This window comes from Diospyros lotus, chromosome 10 (genome assembly GCF_014633365.1).
Source record: "Diospyros lotus cultivar Yz01 chromosome 10, ASM1463336v1, whole genome shotgun sequence".
NCBI classification, from domain to species: Eukaryota; Viridiplantae; Streptophyta; class Magnoliopsida; order Ericales; family Ebenaceae; genus Diospyros; species Diospyros lotus.
Window position 1 is genome coordinate 29,912,190 of NC_068347.1, and position 17,985 is coordinate 29,930,174.

At 30.1% G+C, this 17,985-nt stretch overlaps 2 protein-coding genes across 2 annotated transcripts; one reads left to right on the forward strand and one right to left on the reverse strand.

Annotated features, from left to right (window-relative positions):
* Positions 1 to 387: 387 nt before the first annotated feature.
* On the forward strand, positions 388 to 3,026 carry LOC127810914 (acyl carrier protein 1, chloroplastic-like). Its single transcript, XM_052350522.1, has 4 exons — positions 388 to 568; positions 1,490 to 1,600; positions 1,956 to 2,078; positions 2,732 to 3,026. The coding sequence occupies exons 1-4, from the start codon at positions 503 to 505 to the stop codon at positions 2,858 to 2,860; spliced, it is 429 nt and encodes a 142-aa protein (XP_052206482.1). The 5' UTR covers positions 388 to 502; the 3' UTR covers positions 2,861 to 3,026.
* A 1,403-nt stretch (positions 3,027 to 4,429) lies between these two features.
* On the reverse strand, positions 4,430 to 5,135 carry LOC127811927 (classical arabinogalactan protein 25-like). The gene has a single exon (XM_052352136.1). It carries the CDS (start codon positions 5,035 to 5,037, stop codon positions 4,639 to 4,641), a length of 399 nt encoding a protein of 132 aa, XP_052208096.1. The 5' UTR covers positions 5,038 to 5,135; the 3' UTR covers positions 4,430 to 4,638.
* Positions 5,136 to 17,985: the final 12,850 nt, after the last annotated feature.

Consider the following 17,985-nt stretch of genomic DNA (forward strand, 5'->3'; position numbering starts at 1 on the left):
GCACATTTTTGTAATAATAGAACAACAATATTGATAACAATTGTATAAAAAAGTCATTTGAGAGCTTTATTAGGCTAAAAATAATTTAGGTTAATTTTATTAAATTAAAATAAGTTAATTAAAAATTAACTCTCATGACAAATTTCAGGAAAAGTTATGTAATTATTTTTTTATTTTATTGTTAATTGAAGTAGAGTTCGAAGTTTTAGGTTTGTTGAAATGCTCGCCCTACTACCAGCCCCACCGCCTATCTCCGCAACCAAACACTCCCAGTTCGATGAAACCGAGGCCAAACAAACAAACACTTGCGGCGAACTTAAAAGCCCTTTATTACCACTTTGCCACTCTCCCTTTCTCCCCGTCTGCTCCTACTATATATATATATATACGGTACCACGCTCTCTGTGCTCTCCGCCTTGCTCTGCGCATTTTGTTCGATTTGTTCACGAAGGGCCTCAGATTCCTCAATCTTCAAAGCTGAATACTTCCTTTCGATTCAGCAATGGCCGGTGTCACCGGATCGTCGATTTCCATGGCCGCTTTCTCATCTTCACTCAAGCAAAGCCAGGTTGTTTCTTCGTATTCCTCGCACCCGCTCTTCGATAATTTACCTGCAATCCATCCATTTTCGTTCTTTGTTTTTATGAATGGTATGTTCGGTTTTGTTTAAGCCTTTTGATTGTGGATTTTGGGTTCGATTCCGTTGGTATTCAGAGTACGGGATCTGACTTGAACTAGTAGGCTCAGACGGCGGAGCTGATTGTGGGATCGCTGTTGAATTCGTCATCAAAAGAACTTATTTTAATTTTATTTTATTTTTGCACAATAACATTGAGCTATCGAATTTGATTCTTTTTTTTTTTTTTTTTCTTTTTGGCAAGCAAAGAGTTAATAAAAGAATCACAAGCTTTGAGTGCTCCAGCTCCTAAAATCTCTTCTAGGTTTCTTTGAAGTGCATTGTTGCAGGAAATATAATTCGTGGAAAGAAATACTTGTGAATTTGTAGTATATGACTATATGTGACGTTGATTGTATGAATGTCTGGTAATTGTTTTTGCATTATGTGTTTTTGTTGATTGTATGAACGAATATATTTAAATCATAACCGTGATTGTTCCTTTTATTGGTTGTTATATCAGCAGGGTGTTGCTTCCTCTAATTCGCATTCATTTTCTAAGAAAAATAGCAAGTAACAATGTTCTTGTTTTTGCATTTTATAAGTGTAATATCAAGTAAATAAGTTCTGGTTCAGAGAAAAATAGGAGGAGGAAGAGATTGGTTCTGTTTGAACCTTTGTGACCTTGACCTATTATTTCCTTAACAAACATCCTTTTCAATGAAAACTTCAGTCCTTGTTTTTTTCCAATTTGTGCGTGTGCATGCTTGCCATGAAGAATAAATCTGTTAATTTGATCCTTCTATTAGCAAATGTTTGATTGTGTTAATTTTATCTTTGGATTCACTCGGATTATGTTGTTGGTTGGAGCAGGTGACCACCCAAATCTCTAGTTTGAATTCAGTTTCCCTTTCAATGAAAGGGAATCGCTTCCCATCAATCAGGATGCGCCCAGCTCCGTATCGCTTTCAGGTTTCATGCGTGGTATGTTTCTTTATGTCTTTTGTTTCACATTTTGTTGGTCAAACAGGCTTGTTTATTGTCTGATTAACAGTCAATATTATTCTTCTAGTGTCCTCAGCAATTCAAATTATTGTTATCTTTAGCTGATGTCTACCCACTTTCATTCTTAATTGTCCGGGAAGATATGAACATGATGATGTAGCCAGTAATGAGAATTCTATTGTTTAACCTGGCTAAACCAGAGACTTGGTGGAAATCTTTAGACATAACATGGTATTATAGCTTTACGGAGAATATAGTCATGAATAGAGATGTCTGAAATTCATGCAACCAACCTCATTAATAGGATTAAGGTTTGTGATTGTTGTTGTTGTAGGCCAAACCAGAGACCGTAGACAAAGTGTGTGCAATAGTGAGGAAGCAGCTGGCCCTGCCAGCAGGTACTGCTGTCACTGGAGACTCAAAGTTTGCAGCACTCGGGGCCGATTCCCTTGATACGGTATCTAATTTGCACCCACTAACTGTTATTATATTTCACTTGATACCATGATATTTTCCTGACAAATGCTTGCTACATCTTCCTATGGGTATTAATTGTGGTGTCGACATAGTCTGTTCTTGATTTTGTTTGGCATTGATGGAGGGTTTTCTTGTTGCATAATTCACAAAATTGTTAAAGCCTATTTTCTAGTTTCTTGACCCCAACAACCCTTCAGACACCATGGATAGAGATGATGGGTGAGTTGTGGCTGACCTATATGTTAAGATTAAGGCTTTATATGTTGTTATTGTTGTTTGCCCCCAACTGCCGATGAGGATTTGGCTAAATCTTTTTGTCAAATTCGCATTGTCTGTATTTCTGCCTCTACCTGTGGTAGAACAAGTATCTAATAAAAGAAGTAGAGGAAGACACTTAAGATATGATACGAGTTATAGTGACTTTACAGAATATAAAACCATGGATGAAAATGACTAAAAAACTAGAATTAATTCATGTAACCAACCTTAAGTATTGGAATGAAGCCTTTGTACTTTATTCTATTTCACTAAGTTAGTGGTAGGTTAATTCAGTTTGTAAATCGTGTACCCTGGCTTCTAAGATGAGCTGCTTGAGCATTGCAACTCGTCAATGTCTTCTTCTTTCCCACGCAGGTAGAAATTGTGATGGGTTTGGAGGAGGAATTTGGGATCAGTGTGGAAGAAGAAAGTGCCCAGAACATTGCCACCGTTCAAGATGCCGCGGATCTGATTGAGAAACTCATCGAAAGTAAGTGTGCTTAAAGTTAAAGGGAATTTGGCAGGGATAAAGTCGTTTAAGGTTTCTCCAAGAATCTTCTCTCTTATTTTCAGCCTTTCTAATAGAACTTTCTGTGTAATTGTCAGAATGACATTTTCTGTGTGGACTTTTGTGTGATTGTCAGAATGAAGTTACCGATTTTTGTGTTTATGTTTTGATAGAAGGATTCTTGGCAATATCCTCTCATTTTGATGTTAATTCTCACTATCAGAAGTTTTTTTTTTTCTTCTTTTGATAAGTGAGAGACACTCTTTGGTCTGAATTGTCTCACTCTTTTTAAAACTCATAGTTTGCCTTACTACGATTGAGGTGTATAAACAAATTTGCTACGAGTTGAAGTTTAGGGCTTTGCCTTTAGAATAAATATAAGTGATTACATAATTCTGCACTTAGACAAAATTGAATTTCACGATTTTGTGGTATTCTAAATTTCCAAATATATGGACAAACCATATGTTATCTGTAGGGGTTAATTGTCACAATCAAAGTTGAACATGGATCTTAAGGTGTTTTTTCTTGAGAAAAAAAAAATTATAATAGAGAATTTGAAAATCATTTAAAAAAAATAATTTTTTATTAGTAACATAATTTGAAATCTAATGAAATCCCCTTGTAAAATTGTGGATCGTGTCTTGGAGTGAAATCAGGTTTTAAGGGCTGCCGGATTGCTCCACTTGCATCTTCATTCTCTCTGCATGTTATATCTATATTCACTATGTTTGGGCAATTAACAAATAATTATGTCAACGAAATCTTCTTCCCTAAACAATTTCCAAAGGCTATATATATATATATATATATGTACAAAATAAGAAAAATAGGCATCGGTGAAATTTTATGTAAAATAATGATATTTAGTCTTAAAAGTAATCTGAATTGATGTATTAATTTTAGTCACTAGGCATAGGCAATTAACAAATAATGTCTCTCCTTATCCTCATGAGGAAAGAGACATTTTTTTTTCCTTTCACAAAGACCCGCTTTAAAATACGGTATAAATCTTCTAAAATAAAATAACTTAAAAATGTTATTTTGACACTACCTTAAACTTAAATAGCTCGTAATAGAGTTACTCACATTAATGCGGACGTAATAACATGTTAGTGATGAAAAATATATTTATAATAAATATTTTTTATATAAATTACTTAAATATAAAAAATATATATATATATATATTTCATGCATGTGCCACTAGATCCTTAAGAGTCCACATCCAGCTAGCAGCTACACTCCAAGGTCTACTGGCTATCTGTTAAGATTCCAAATTTGGACTATATGCTTCAACTTCGACAGTTCAAATTTGAAGAGCAAACCAAGACACTTGCAACAAGTTCGGACACTGAACTGCAGGGTGCGCAGTGACAGAGTTTTAGTAATATTTTTAATTAGGGTAAATTCTATTCTGCATTCTCTAAATTTTACTTACTAAATTATAGCAAGCAAGTATATATTTTAAAAATTAGATTTAACTTCTGATCTACCAAAACAGTTTTTATTTATATTAAACTTCATAACTATTTAACTATCTCCAACATCGCTACTTGTAGTAGTGAAAATAATGAACTTCAGACTAATTATCAAGCATGCTCCCCAAACACGAAATTTGACTGCATCAATCATCATCATTTACACTATACAGACAGTAGAAACTTCTTCAAATATACTCTCTCTGGGGGGACATTTCAACCAAACTTAACTTGAACTATGGGAGGAAATTACAACAATCAATTGAATTTTCCAGGCAAAAGATAACACTCACTCACCAAAACGCCAAGAAACCCATTAGAATTGCTGAATTTAGGAACCCCGGAGAATTGAGAGAGGATGCTGAAGAGGCCAGTTTGGAGCCAGATGGGGAAATTGCAGAATCAGGGGCAAAGCCGGCAATTTCATCAGGATTTGGAGGGCTTGGGTTGGAAGGAATGGTGGGGAGGGAATTAGACCCGGCTGGAGAAGGCAATTCACCACCAGGAGAAGGAAAAAGAGGAGCAATCTCAGGGGATAGCTCTGCAAATGGAGGGTTTGGCATCAATGCTGGTGAGGCTGAGATGGTGGTGGGAGCGTCCCCCAGCTTCAGCTCAGAAGATAAAGAGTGTAGAGGAGAGGCCATGAAAGCTATTATGAAAGGCATGAGGATGAGGAGCCTAAAAGAAGCCATCCAAATGATGATCACAGTGTGTGCTTCTTGGAGATTGTAATAAATGTGCAATGAGGCAACAAAAAGGGAGAGAAATTTGTGGGTATGTGTTTCTTGGAGATCTCACACACAACTTTGATGGAAGTGATGATTAAGGCAATTAAAGAAGGAAGACCTGAGGATCAAGGTGGGGTATGTCCCCATGTGGATGGTGAGAGTTGGACAGTGATGACAAGATACAGGTTGGCTTTACGGGGAAGGAGACACCAATCGGTAGGTGGTTTTGTTTCTATATGTTTATTTTTTTCATAAATGAATAGTTTACTAATTTATAAATCATACATATTAAGTAAATATATAAAAAATTATATACATACCCATCCCAAAAAAAGTTTAAATTCTAACAATGGAGGAGATCAGTTCAGTCATTTTTTTAAATAAAATTTTTATTAAAACTAAAAAATATTTATCGCTTTTAAGTTAGAGCACTTCATAAAAAATATCTAAACAATTAATAAACATATACAATCCTCTTAACATGAAAGAAAATAAAAATAAAACACATAAATCTATCTAAATCCTTTAAAAATTATGTTAATTTTAGTCGTCCAAAGTTAGTTCATCTGTTTTCACAATGCAAATGATTGAGATGTTTTACATATTTAATTAATATATATATTTTTAAATAATTCAAGTTTCAAGTTTAGCTCGACTAGTCCTGGGGATGGGTGGGCTTCCCTCTTGATTTGCCTGTTAGGTAAACTCGAATGCGGTCATAATCTATACACGTATAGAGCAAAATATTTAATTCACATCTCCACATGAGACAAATACAATCATAAAAATTTGATTTCTAATACTCTCTATAAAACTCTACATACTTTATCGTCAAGTCATGATACTCTCTATAAAACTTTACATATTTTACCGTTGAATCATACATATTTTATCGCTAAATCTTAAATTCTAAACTATATTTTATCGCTTAACTAATGATGTGAGAGTCCGAAGCCCTTGGCTGCATGTTGTGAAAGCATAATTATAATAAAAAGAAAAACTGACTAATTTTGACTTTGTCGTATACATGCTCCATCTTTTTCAAAAATTAATTATATGGTGGCACAAATGTCTTTTAACAAGGAGATCAAAATAATTGCACCGCAAATCACGTGGTCCACCGTCCCACCTCAAGGAGCAACCATGGTCTGCTCACACGTGACATGAGAGGTGAAAGAGGAAAGACGCCTAGGCAATCAAGGTAAAAGCACAGAACACAAAAGGGGGGGAAGCTCCATCTCTCACTAATCAAAGACATTGATCAGTGAATTTATTTATTTCATTAATTCAGTGAGGCAGCTCGGCTGTGTATAGTATTTTAATTCATTTAATAAGCTATAAAATATTAAAAACTAATTATTAAACATTAAAATTTATTAAATTCTAACTAACTGGAGTTCGTTTCCCAAATATCTTCTTCTAAATCAACATTTCCATTTTCATTTTGTAATGTATGACAGTGGCGGACACACCCAGAACACAAATATTCAATCAACCCCATCCACAAGAACTGCAGACACAACTGTAATTTCCAGTGAGCTTCCTTTTTTTGTCATAATCAGTTTAACATCTAGTTCTAGAGATGGAATCATATCAGAGTGGATCGAAGACGCCTCTACTCTTTTGGAACCAGTATTATTTTAATATTTAATTTGATTGTGGTTTGTATTAGATCTAAAATCATAACAGTATTATTTTAAGAAAAGAATTTGAAATCTAGAATTTAAGAATAAGATTAGATTTAGCTTTGTCTCGTTATGAGATTAGGCTCAAGCAGTCCTTCGCCACTAATGAAAACCAACACCTACTAGTCTTTTTGTCTTCAAAAGCCCAAAGGCCTTCCAATTCCATCAATGGTTCAGTAATTTTATTGAATTTTTGGTTTCATCCTAACTACTGCAATATATAGATTCATGAATAGATTAAAATAGCAGTATTTTCAGATGCGATTTCTACAAAACATAATAACCTATACCAGTAGAGTCCTGTTCTGCTGAAACCGAAACAACGTCAAGAGAGTTACCCGAGTTACCGAGTATTTGCCTCGGCAATGGCTTCATACGTACGGCAGCGATTCTGTTTGCTCGGCCAGCTTTGATAGCTAGTCGCAAATCGGAGACTATGAAATCGATCACGATTGGAATCTACGATGCAGAATTGCATATAGGTTTGGATGGATGGAGACGTCTCCGTGAAAAAGTAGAGAGAGAAAATGGCGGGAAGATGAGCGGACTGATAATTCAATGGTAAAAATAGAAAATTGCAGCACCACACTCCATCTGAGTATTTAAATTTTTATGAATAAAGTAACATTTTAAAATATTTTTATTTATTTTATTTAAATTTTTTAAAACATGATTATAAAAACTTGAATAATGCTAAAAATATTAATTATGTGTCGTATCTTTATTAAAGAAAATGCTAGGCATAAGAGATTATGTGCTATTATCTCCTTATTCTTCTTTAATAAGAAAGAACGCATCAATCACGACTCTTAATATTATTCTTAATATTTAAATAAAATAAAAGAAAATTGAGTTAATTTTTATTTATTAACGGAAATATGTTTTCAAATAGAACGTGTTTTGATATTTTTTAATATTATAAAATGATCATAATTTTTTTAAAAATTATAAAAATAATCTAAAAATATTTCTTAATGTTTCCAAAATACAGAAATAGTGCCCTCAATAAGTTTTTTATGCATCATAGGCTACTAGATAAAGTGACATTATGTACATATAATTAAAAAAATAAATATCTTTTAAGCTAATTACATCTATATATATAAATATATTATAACAAAATAGCCGTCAAAATTTTTCCCGCCCATTTTCAATTACTACTTTGATATTTTATTATATTTTTTATTTTTTTTTGCTTATCCGAAATGAAATTTTTATAGGTCATTAATTAAGTTTAGATTTGTGAAAAACGTGTAATTTTTGGAACACGTAAATGATTTTTTTATGGTTGAATAGTGTTTAGAGAATATTTAAGCATACTGGTATATAAAGAGACAAAATCTAATCCATATTATTAATTTTTAAATATTAACATAAAATTTTAATTGAAATAAATTACAGAAAAATGAGACTTTTTTAAATCGGGAGAAATTTTGAGATATTAGATAATATCGCCGAATACCGATTGCCAAGTAAATTTTTTATTTTATTTTTATTTTATCTGTAGTTTAATTAATTTAAATTTATTTTTTATAATTTTAAATGTTATAATTTTATATATAACTTAAATGTTATAATTTTATTTTTTAACTTTATTTTTTTTTATTGCTTTCTTAAAAATGTGACATGTCTTAAATGTGATAATTGATTGTTAGGGGGAATATGTAAAGTCATGTATAGATAATCAATTTTAAAATTTTGATTATTATTATTTATATAATTAATTGATTATTTAAATTATCTTTATTTTATATATAGTTTAATTATTTTAAACTTATTTTTTTTATAATTTTAAATGTTATAATTTTATATATAACTTAAATGTTATAATCTTATTTTTTAACTTTATTTTTATTTATTATTTTCTAAAAAATGTGACATGTCTTAAATGTGGTAATTGATTGTTAGGAGAAATATGTAAAGTCGTGTATGTATAATTAATTTTGAAAATTTGATTATTATTATTTATATAATTAATTAATTATTTAAATTATCTTTATTTTATGTAGTTTAATTAATTTAAATTTATTTTCTTATAATTTTAAATGTTATAATTTTATATATAACTTAAATATTATAATTTTATTTTTTAACTTTATTTTTTTTATTTTTTTCTTAAAAATTTGATTTGTCTTAAATGTGGTAATTGATTGTCAGGAAAAATACGTAAAGCCATATATGGATAATTAATTTTGAAATTTTGATTATTATCATTTATATAATTAATTGATTATTTAAATTATTCTTATTTTATATATAGTTTAATTATTTTAGATTTATTTTTTTATATTCTTAAATGTTATAATTTTATTTTTTAACTTTATTTTTATTTGTTGTTTTCTTAAAAATGTGACATGTCTTAAATGTGGTAATTAATTGTTAGGAGAAATATGTAAAGTCATGTATGTATAATTAATTTTGAAAATTTGATTATTATCATTTATATAATTAATTAATTATTTAAATTATCTTTATTTTATATAGTTTAATTAATTTAAATTTATGTTCTTATAATTTTAAATGTTATAATTTTATTTTTTAACTTTATTTTTTTGTTACTTTATTAAAAATTTGATCTGTATTAAATGTGGTAATTGATTGTCAGGAGAAATATGTAAAGTCACATATGAATAATCAATTTTGAAAATTTGATTATTATCATTTATATAATTAATTGATTATTTAAATTATTATTATTATATATATAGTTTAATTAATTTAAATTTATTTATTATATTTTTAAATATTATAATTTTATATATAATTTAAATATTATAATTTTACTTTTTAACTTTATTTTTTTATTATTTTTTTAAAATTTGATCTGTCTTAAATGTGGTAATTGATTGTCAAGAGAAACATCTAAAGTCATAGATAATTAATTTTGAAAATTTGATTATTACCATTTATATAATTAATTAATTATTTAAATTATCTTTATTTTATATAGTTTAATTAATTTAAATTTATGTTCTTATAATTTTAAATGTTATAGTTTTATTTTTTAACTTTATTTTTTTTGTTACTTTCTTAAAAATTTGATCTGTCTTAAATGTGGTAATTGATTGTCAGGAGAAATATGTAAAGTCACATATGAATAATCAATTTTGAAAATTTGATTATTATCATTTATATAATTAATTGATTATTTAAATTATTATTATTTTATATATAGTTTAATTAATTTAAATTTATTTTTTATATTTTTAAATATTATAATTTTATATATAATTTAAATATTATAATTTTACTTTTTAACTTTATTTTTTTTATTATTTTCTTAAAATTTGATCTGTCTTAAATGTGGTAATTGATTGTTAGGAGAAACATGTAAAGTCATGAATAATTAATTTTGAAAATTTGATTATTACCATTTATATAATTAATTGATTATTTAAATTATCTTTATTTTATATATAGTTTAATTAATTTAAATTTATTTTCTTATAATTTTAAATATAACTTAAATGTTATAATTTTTTTTTTACTTTTTTAAAAATTTGACCTATCTTAAATGTGGTAATTAATTATTAGGAGAAATATATAAAGTCATGTATATATGGATAATCAATTTTGAAAATTTGATTATTATTATTTATATAATTAATTGATTATTTAAATTAACTTTATTTTACATACAATCTAATTAATTTAAATTTATTTTTTATAATTTTAAATGTCATAATTTTATTTTTCAACTTAATTGATTATTGTCATTTATTTAATTCTCCTTTTTCCATTGGTCTACTCTAAAGATGTGCTATATGTTAGACTTGGAGAAATTAAATACAAATTAAATTTGTGTTTTGAAAATTATGTTAATCAAGATTCAGATTGTGTGGCAAAGCGTGGGAAAAAAAGAAAAACTTAATGGTGACATGTGATTTGATAAATTGAGAGAAATTAAAAAATTTGAAGGAAGAAAATTAATAAAAGAAAACAAATATCTCTCTCTCTTCTTCTTCTTCATTTCCGTTCAACACTTCCATTTTCTCTTTTCTCCTTTCTCAATTCTTTTTCTTAAATTTTCTCTTATTCTTTACTTTTATTTAGTAAATTTTAACCATATTTTTTTATCCAGATTGGTCTTCTGGTATAACATAGCACCACTATTCTGTCAAGTGAGTGATATGAATGCAACTAGGAAAAATTAGACCTCGAGGATTCGTGTAGTACGCACATATAAGACAAATACACGTGAAAATTAAAAAAAAAAAAAAGTCTACCCTTGAATGCATATTTTAGAATAAAGAGGTTAGTTATCGTTTATTTTTTTTTTTCCTGTTATTGTGTAATTTTTGTATTTTTGTACGCATTGCTTATTGTATTACATGTTAATTTAGGTTTATTTTTTACATGGTTTCGGGATAGAGTTATATGCTTTTTATTGTTCGTCTACCCTTGAATGTATATAAGGAAATATTTCAAAATTTGTAATTCTTTTGTTGTATTCTCATGATTGTAACACGATTATTTTGTTTATTTTTTACTTCTTTATTGTGATTTTTATTTATTGTAACTACTAAATTATACAATTTTCACTTTAATATTTTTTTTTTTTACAATATCCATGCATCGCATGGGTGATCCACTAGTATGTATAATGCGAAGATGAATTTTGATATAGTAATAAAACTATTTATTTTATTATAACTTAAAAGTCATGAATCTAGGGTTAATTACACCAATAATAACTTAGCTTTGCATTTTATTACTGTTTGGTCACTGACTTTGAAATGTTACATTTTAGTCACTGATATTTCAAAACGGTTATTACTTAGTCACTGAACTTTGAAATGTTAGCTGTTAGTCACTGATATTTCAAAATTGCTACTACTTAGTCACTGAATTTTAAAATGTTACCTATTAGTCATTGATATTTTTAAAACTGTTACTACTTAGTCACTGAATTTTAAAATATTACCTACTAGTCATTGATATTTCAAAATCGTTTTTCATCCGTGACTCGATAGTCACTGAACTTTAAGTTCATGAGTGACGAATGAATAACAGTTTTGAAATATTAGTGACTAACATGTAATATTTTAAAGTTCAGTGTAACAATTTTGAAATATCAGTGACTAATAGGTAACATTTTAAAGTTCAGTAACTAAGTAGTAACAGTTTTGAAATATCAGTGACTAACAAGTAATATTTCAAAGTTCAGTAACTAAGTAGTAACCGTTTTGAAATACCAGCAACTAACAAGTAATATTTTAAAGTTAAATGAGTAAATAGTAATAGAATGCAAAGTTGGGTTATTATTGATGTAATTAACCCATTAATCTATGTGAAGAAGGAACTTTCAGTTTTTTGAAGAAAAAATATAAAGAGTATTTTAAAAAAAATATATTTTATTCACAAAATTTTAAATATTAAAATATAATCTTTATTTATATAATAGAATACCCCTCATATTATTTGGTTTTTTATTCCTTTGCTAAACCAAATGGGATTTTTAATTGAATAAGGTTTATAATTAATTTTACCTTATGCCTTATAATCAATCAAGTTGATAAACGATTACGTTTTCAGGTACAGATCAAATGGTTAAATCACGATAAGTTAATATTTGTATCAGTAGATTGTGAGTTTAATTTTTTATTATATATAATGAGATAAATTATTTACAAAAAATCACGAAAAATCGCCCAAACACGATAATTTTAAGTTGAAAAACGATTACAAGTTAGACCACTACTTGCCCTCACTTTACTCCTTTGATTAAAATAAAGCATAGGAATGAATCATGGGTTTATTATAAAAAAAAATAAAAAATCAAGGCCTTAACAAGTGACTCGCGGTCACGCACAGCGGCATTGCGATGGCCGATGGACTCTCCATCCACCAAGCTCCTCCTCGTTCCTGTGGTCCGGTTTGAAGAACTTTAATTTCGAAAATGTTATGCGGGCATTAGTGTTTAATATTTATATTAATATAACATATAATATAAGACATTAATATATAATATTATCATAAAATTAAATTTAAATATTTAAATAATATTTGTATTTTAATTTCTCTCTTTATTATTACTCAAATAAAATAATAAATTTATTGACTAAAAATATTATCATCAAATTTTTTGCACTTCACAAGAAAGAGAACAATTAGAAGTTTAATAGAAGTTCTCGTGCAAACAATTTGATACTTAAATCATATATTGAAAACTAGTGTTAAACCCGTGCGATGCACGAAATATGTAATTAAAATAGATTTATAAAATAAAAAATAAAAAATTAAGCTTGTTATTTTAAATAATCACAACAAAATCGATAAATATAATTTTTTTTATTTTAATAATCAACATTTTATCAAAATTTAAGTTTAATTAATTATTCGCTAATAGAGAACGTTCTTAAATCAATATATCGTCATTCAATGTGTTAAAAAATAATTAACACATTAAGTAGATTGTCATATTTTTTCGCTTGTCATTTCACAAGATTCTTGGCACTTAGCATTGTCTTTGTCAATGATCTCTCCAATTATATTTTTAATAAAAATAAAAAAAATTGTCAATTATAAAGACATAAATAATTATATAATCAACTTTATACTTACCAAATAATTCATGTTTGTCAAGTTCAACTATACTCAAAATATTAGCAAATGACTTAAAGATAAAATTTTGTACTAAAAAACTTTCATCCATAACATTTACAACAATAGTATTTGATATTAAGTTTAGTTTGTACTCGTGACTTGTAGTCTTATATTTCATATTGTTGTATCTAAGTATAAAATTGGACATAATACATAATTATCCATCACAAATTAATATTTTGAAATATCAAACCGATGAACGCTTGATTGTTGCATGAATCCTTTCACCCTATAAATTTGATAGCAAAATCTATATAAATAATTAATATTAAATAATAAATTTATTAGGAAAAGAAAATAAGTTCATCTATGAAAATCATCTCAATGGAAATGTTATAAGTTTTTGACCTATCTTCAAAGCATAAAATCTCCCAAAGTCTCACAACTCGAACATTTAACGTCCATATTTTAAAAAGTTATTTTAAAAAATCTTTTATTAAATTATACAGTATTATATAAAATGAAAAATCTTGACATGAACTTCCTATTTATACACAAAAGTTATTACATTTGAACAACAAATTATTAAATATTTACATTAAATTAAATGTAGTGATTAATTAATTATTAAAATAAAATAATTTATTATATTATATATTTATTTATAAATTATAATTATAAATATAAATTAAAACTCCTAAACATAAGAAAGTATGAGTTTTTCAATACTAATTAAAAATTCTCTTAAAATTTTTAATTTATGCAATGATAACAAAACATTAAAAATATGAATTTTAACTTATTTTTCTTTCACAATGCATTAATTTTCTTTCATGGTATTGAAAATATGATATATTAAATTTTAATTAGTATTGAAAAATCCATGCATTATTCTTAAAAATTTGATATCTTAAATCTTAATTAGTATTGAAAAACTCATACATTAAATTAAAGGTAATGATTAATTAATTATTAAAGTAAAACTATTTACTATATTATATATTTATTTATAAATTTATAATAAATATAAATATAAATTAAAACCCCTAAATGTGATGAAGCATGGGTTTTCCAATGCTAATTAAAAATTCTTTAAAATTTTTAATTTTTGATCTTAAAATTTAATTTTTGCAATGATAATAAAACTTTAAAAATATAGATTTTGACTTATTTTTCTTTTACTAAAATATGATATCTTACATCTTAATTAGTATCGAAAAACCCATGCATTAGTATTGAAAATATGATATATGAATTTTGATTTATTTCATAGTCTTGAAAATGTGATACCTTAAATATTAATTAATTAGCATTAAAAAACCCAAGGTATCATATTTTTAAAACTATAATATAGTTATTAAATTAAAATTAATTATTAATTAATCACTACCTTAGGCAAGTTTTTGAAGGAAAAAAATTCACTATTGATTGGCACTTGACAAAATACTTTGGTTGACTATCTTACTTTAATATAATATATAGGATATATATGATTTAAAGATAACATTTTATACAAATGAACGATTTTCTATGATTTAATTAATAGTTTAAGTTGTCTATTCATATTTCACATAAATAATATTTATTTTTGATTGATTAATGAATTGATTGATGAGATGATATGTAATACCCCATGTTTAGATAAGCTTGCCACGTAATTTTAATAAGTTTAGAATACCGAAAAATTAGTTTGATAGCAATTATAAGTATCGAATTGACTGTAGGAAATGCCTCGGGGTGAAATTATTTAAGGAAAATGACATGGTCTCGACGAGCGTTTCAAGATAGGATTTATGGTATCGAAAGAAATCGAATCGGGAACGATTTTTGGTATAATTAAAATACAGCTGTTATTTAGGTTGTAAAATCGAATCGTTGTAGGAGGCTTCCGAAAAATCAACGGAACCTTAGGGGGGCTTCGATTTTGCGTAAGAATCAACCCTTCAGTGGTTTCGGGATCAATCGATGGCCCGGTGAGGACACTGGGTCAAAATCGACCAAATCGAGTAATTTTAAAGTTATTAATTTTGCGTTTTCGGTATTGTAATGCAATTTAATTCAGCGTTTGAGAATGTAATTGTAATTAGAGAATTACACAAGTGTAATAGAAATGAAAAGTGAGATTTAAATGTATAATTTTCTTATTATTATAATATAATATTCAATTATATATATATATATGCGAGTGGGTGAGAACGCCAGCTTCTGTGAAGCTTTTAAATGGTCGAGATTTGCTGCAATGGGAGAGACTATTGGATGCAAGATTTGAGGGGAAAAAATTGAAGAAATCTAAGGTAAAGAGATTTGAGAGGATTGTGACATGCAATTATATATATATTTATCCGCGTACTAAGGATGCATGAGATGGCCGCCCCTACCCTGTAATTCCAAGCCATGCCCTGCAACAATCAATCACGCCTCTGCAAATCTCCATATCTCCATGCCCTGCAACGTGATGGCCGATTTCTGTAAATTGAGTGATTCTCACGCTAAGAGGAATGGCTGTGGCGGGTTTGGGGCAGTGAGATAGCCTATAAATAGCAAGCAAGGAAGAAATAAAGAAGCAGGGAATTGGAAGAGAGCATTTGGCTGAGAGAGAGGCAGAGGGAGCGAGACCGAGAGAGAGAGAGAGAGAGAGAGAGAGAGAGAGAGGAAGAGCTTGGGCTGAGCATGGTCGAGAGAGAGAAGAAGATTGAGAGGGCGAGCTGGGGCGGCCATGGCCGCAAGCAGCTAGCTCGTAGCAGCCACGATCGACAGCCATGGCAGCGGCTGGAAGCGGACGCAATGGATGCTAGACACATGAAGCAGGCGGCGAACGAATGAGCAGCTGTCGTGGGAGTTAACCGGCAACGAGGTCGCTGCCAGCTATGGTGTGCGATCGTGCGGGTGGCTGCCCATGGTGGCAGTTGCAGTGTCTAGGTTGCACGTGGGGGCGGCCGGAGTTGAAGGCCACGGTGATTGCGGCCGATGGCTGAGGGCCGGATGGAGGCGCGCGGCGGCGCTAGCAGCGGCGGCGGTCGCACAAAGAAGAAGACGCAGAGGCGAGAGATGCAGGGGAAGAAGAAAGAAGAAAGGAGAGGAAGAGGAAGAAGGAAGAAGAAAGAAAGAAAGAAAAAATAAAATAAAATAAAGGAAGAGGAGAAGTTGTAAGCACCCCTGCCCGGATATCCCAACCGCCCGGTCTATCCGAACGAAAGCGCTCACATAAGGGAAGAGAAAATAAACATGAGACAAAAATGCCCTGGCATGCATACATATAAAACAGATACAACAGCGGAACCTAAATAATAAACATGCATGCCCACAGGTACCCCGCTAGAACAGCGGTCAAGAGTATATCAAAATATACAGACACCTGTGCCAACAAATAAAAGATACAAGAGACAACCTGACACAGTAAAAAATGAGAGACAAAACTCCTAACAAAATATCAGAGATAACGGGGGCAGCTAACTGTACACCCTACCGACTTGGCTGGCTGCTAGGTGGCGCGGTCCTTGCCCTCGGCCTTCGCTTTACCCTTACTTGGAATGATGGAAAGCAAGGTGAGTCGCAAGACTCAGCAAGTTTATATGAAAAGTAAGACTGTAAATAAAACAGAAGAGGAGACCACTCCCAATGTACACATGTACACACGAGCCATGTGACGCAACAACGCAACAATGCCGCATAATAAAATCATATACCGGTCCCTGGGGCCCACATAAAACACCTGGCACCCAAGTTTCATACCAACCTGCCGTTGCCCTGAAAGGCAACATAAATCTTCACAAACCTGTGCACACTGTCCCGGGTCGGTACTCCCATCACCCGTATCCTTGCCGGTACTCCCGACAGCCAAGCCATAGGCTCCCTCGGAACGGTACTCCCGTCCGAGAACCAATAACTACCAGTAACCATGCAATGCATATAAAATGTAAGGCGTAATAAGCATCAACATGATACAAGACGCCCATACATTCAGGCATCAGGCCATGCTCCGCCCATATAGGAAATCACACGCGATGCATATGCCCGTGCTGGATGCAACCTGACCAAACTAGAATGTCCGTGATCAAGCATAACCAAATCATGATAATCTCAACATGCAGCCCGTACCCATGTGCACACCAAACCATGTAATAAGAATAAAATAAAATATAACCAGGCATGCTATAATCACATAACGGTAGAGCTAGTCAGCAGTGCCTGACACCGGTCAGCGGTCAGTGACCAGGAGAGACCATCTGACGGCCTAAGATAGACCATACAACAGTCATACCATCATCGAACAGCTGATCCTTACCCCCATTGCACAATCGCTCTAGCCAATAAATAACCAAAAGTCCAATAATAATACCCGATAGCTAAGAACCTACCCCTAGGTGAGTACGACATCATTCCCATAGGCTTGGGGGTGGTACAAACCCCCGTAAGCAACCAACGAATAATACCCTCGAGACTAATTTAATAAATTAATTTTTAAAACAAACCGTTTTAAATTCCATAATTTATTAACAGTCGAAATCAACGAAGGGAGATCAAATAAATTGACATCGAACGAATCGACAATAAGGATATAAAGAACTTGCCTTTCTGGAGATAGCCTTAGGCTCGATTTAACCAAATGCGGTCAAAGCTATACAAACTGCAATAATCCAATTATTCGCCAAAATTAATAAAATTGAACCCTGAACAAAAT

Coding starts and splice junctions, on each gene's coding strand:
- LOC127810914 (XM_052350522.1), top strand. CDS start 503: ATGGCCGGTGTCACCGGATCGTCGATTTCCATGGCCGCTTTCTCATCT. Junction 569..1,489: donor CTTCACTCAAGCAAAGCCAG/GTTGTTTCTTCG, acceptor TGGTTGGAGCAG/GTGACCACCCAAATCTCTAG. Junction 1,601..1,955: donor GCTTTCAGGTTTCATGCGTG/GTATGTTTCTTT, acceptor TTGTTGTTGTAG/GCCAAACCAGAGACCGTAGA.
- LOC127811927 (XM_052352136.1), bottom strand. CDS start 5,037: ATGGCTTCTTTTAGGCTCCTCATCCTCATGCCTTTCATAATAGCTTTC.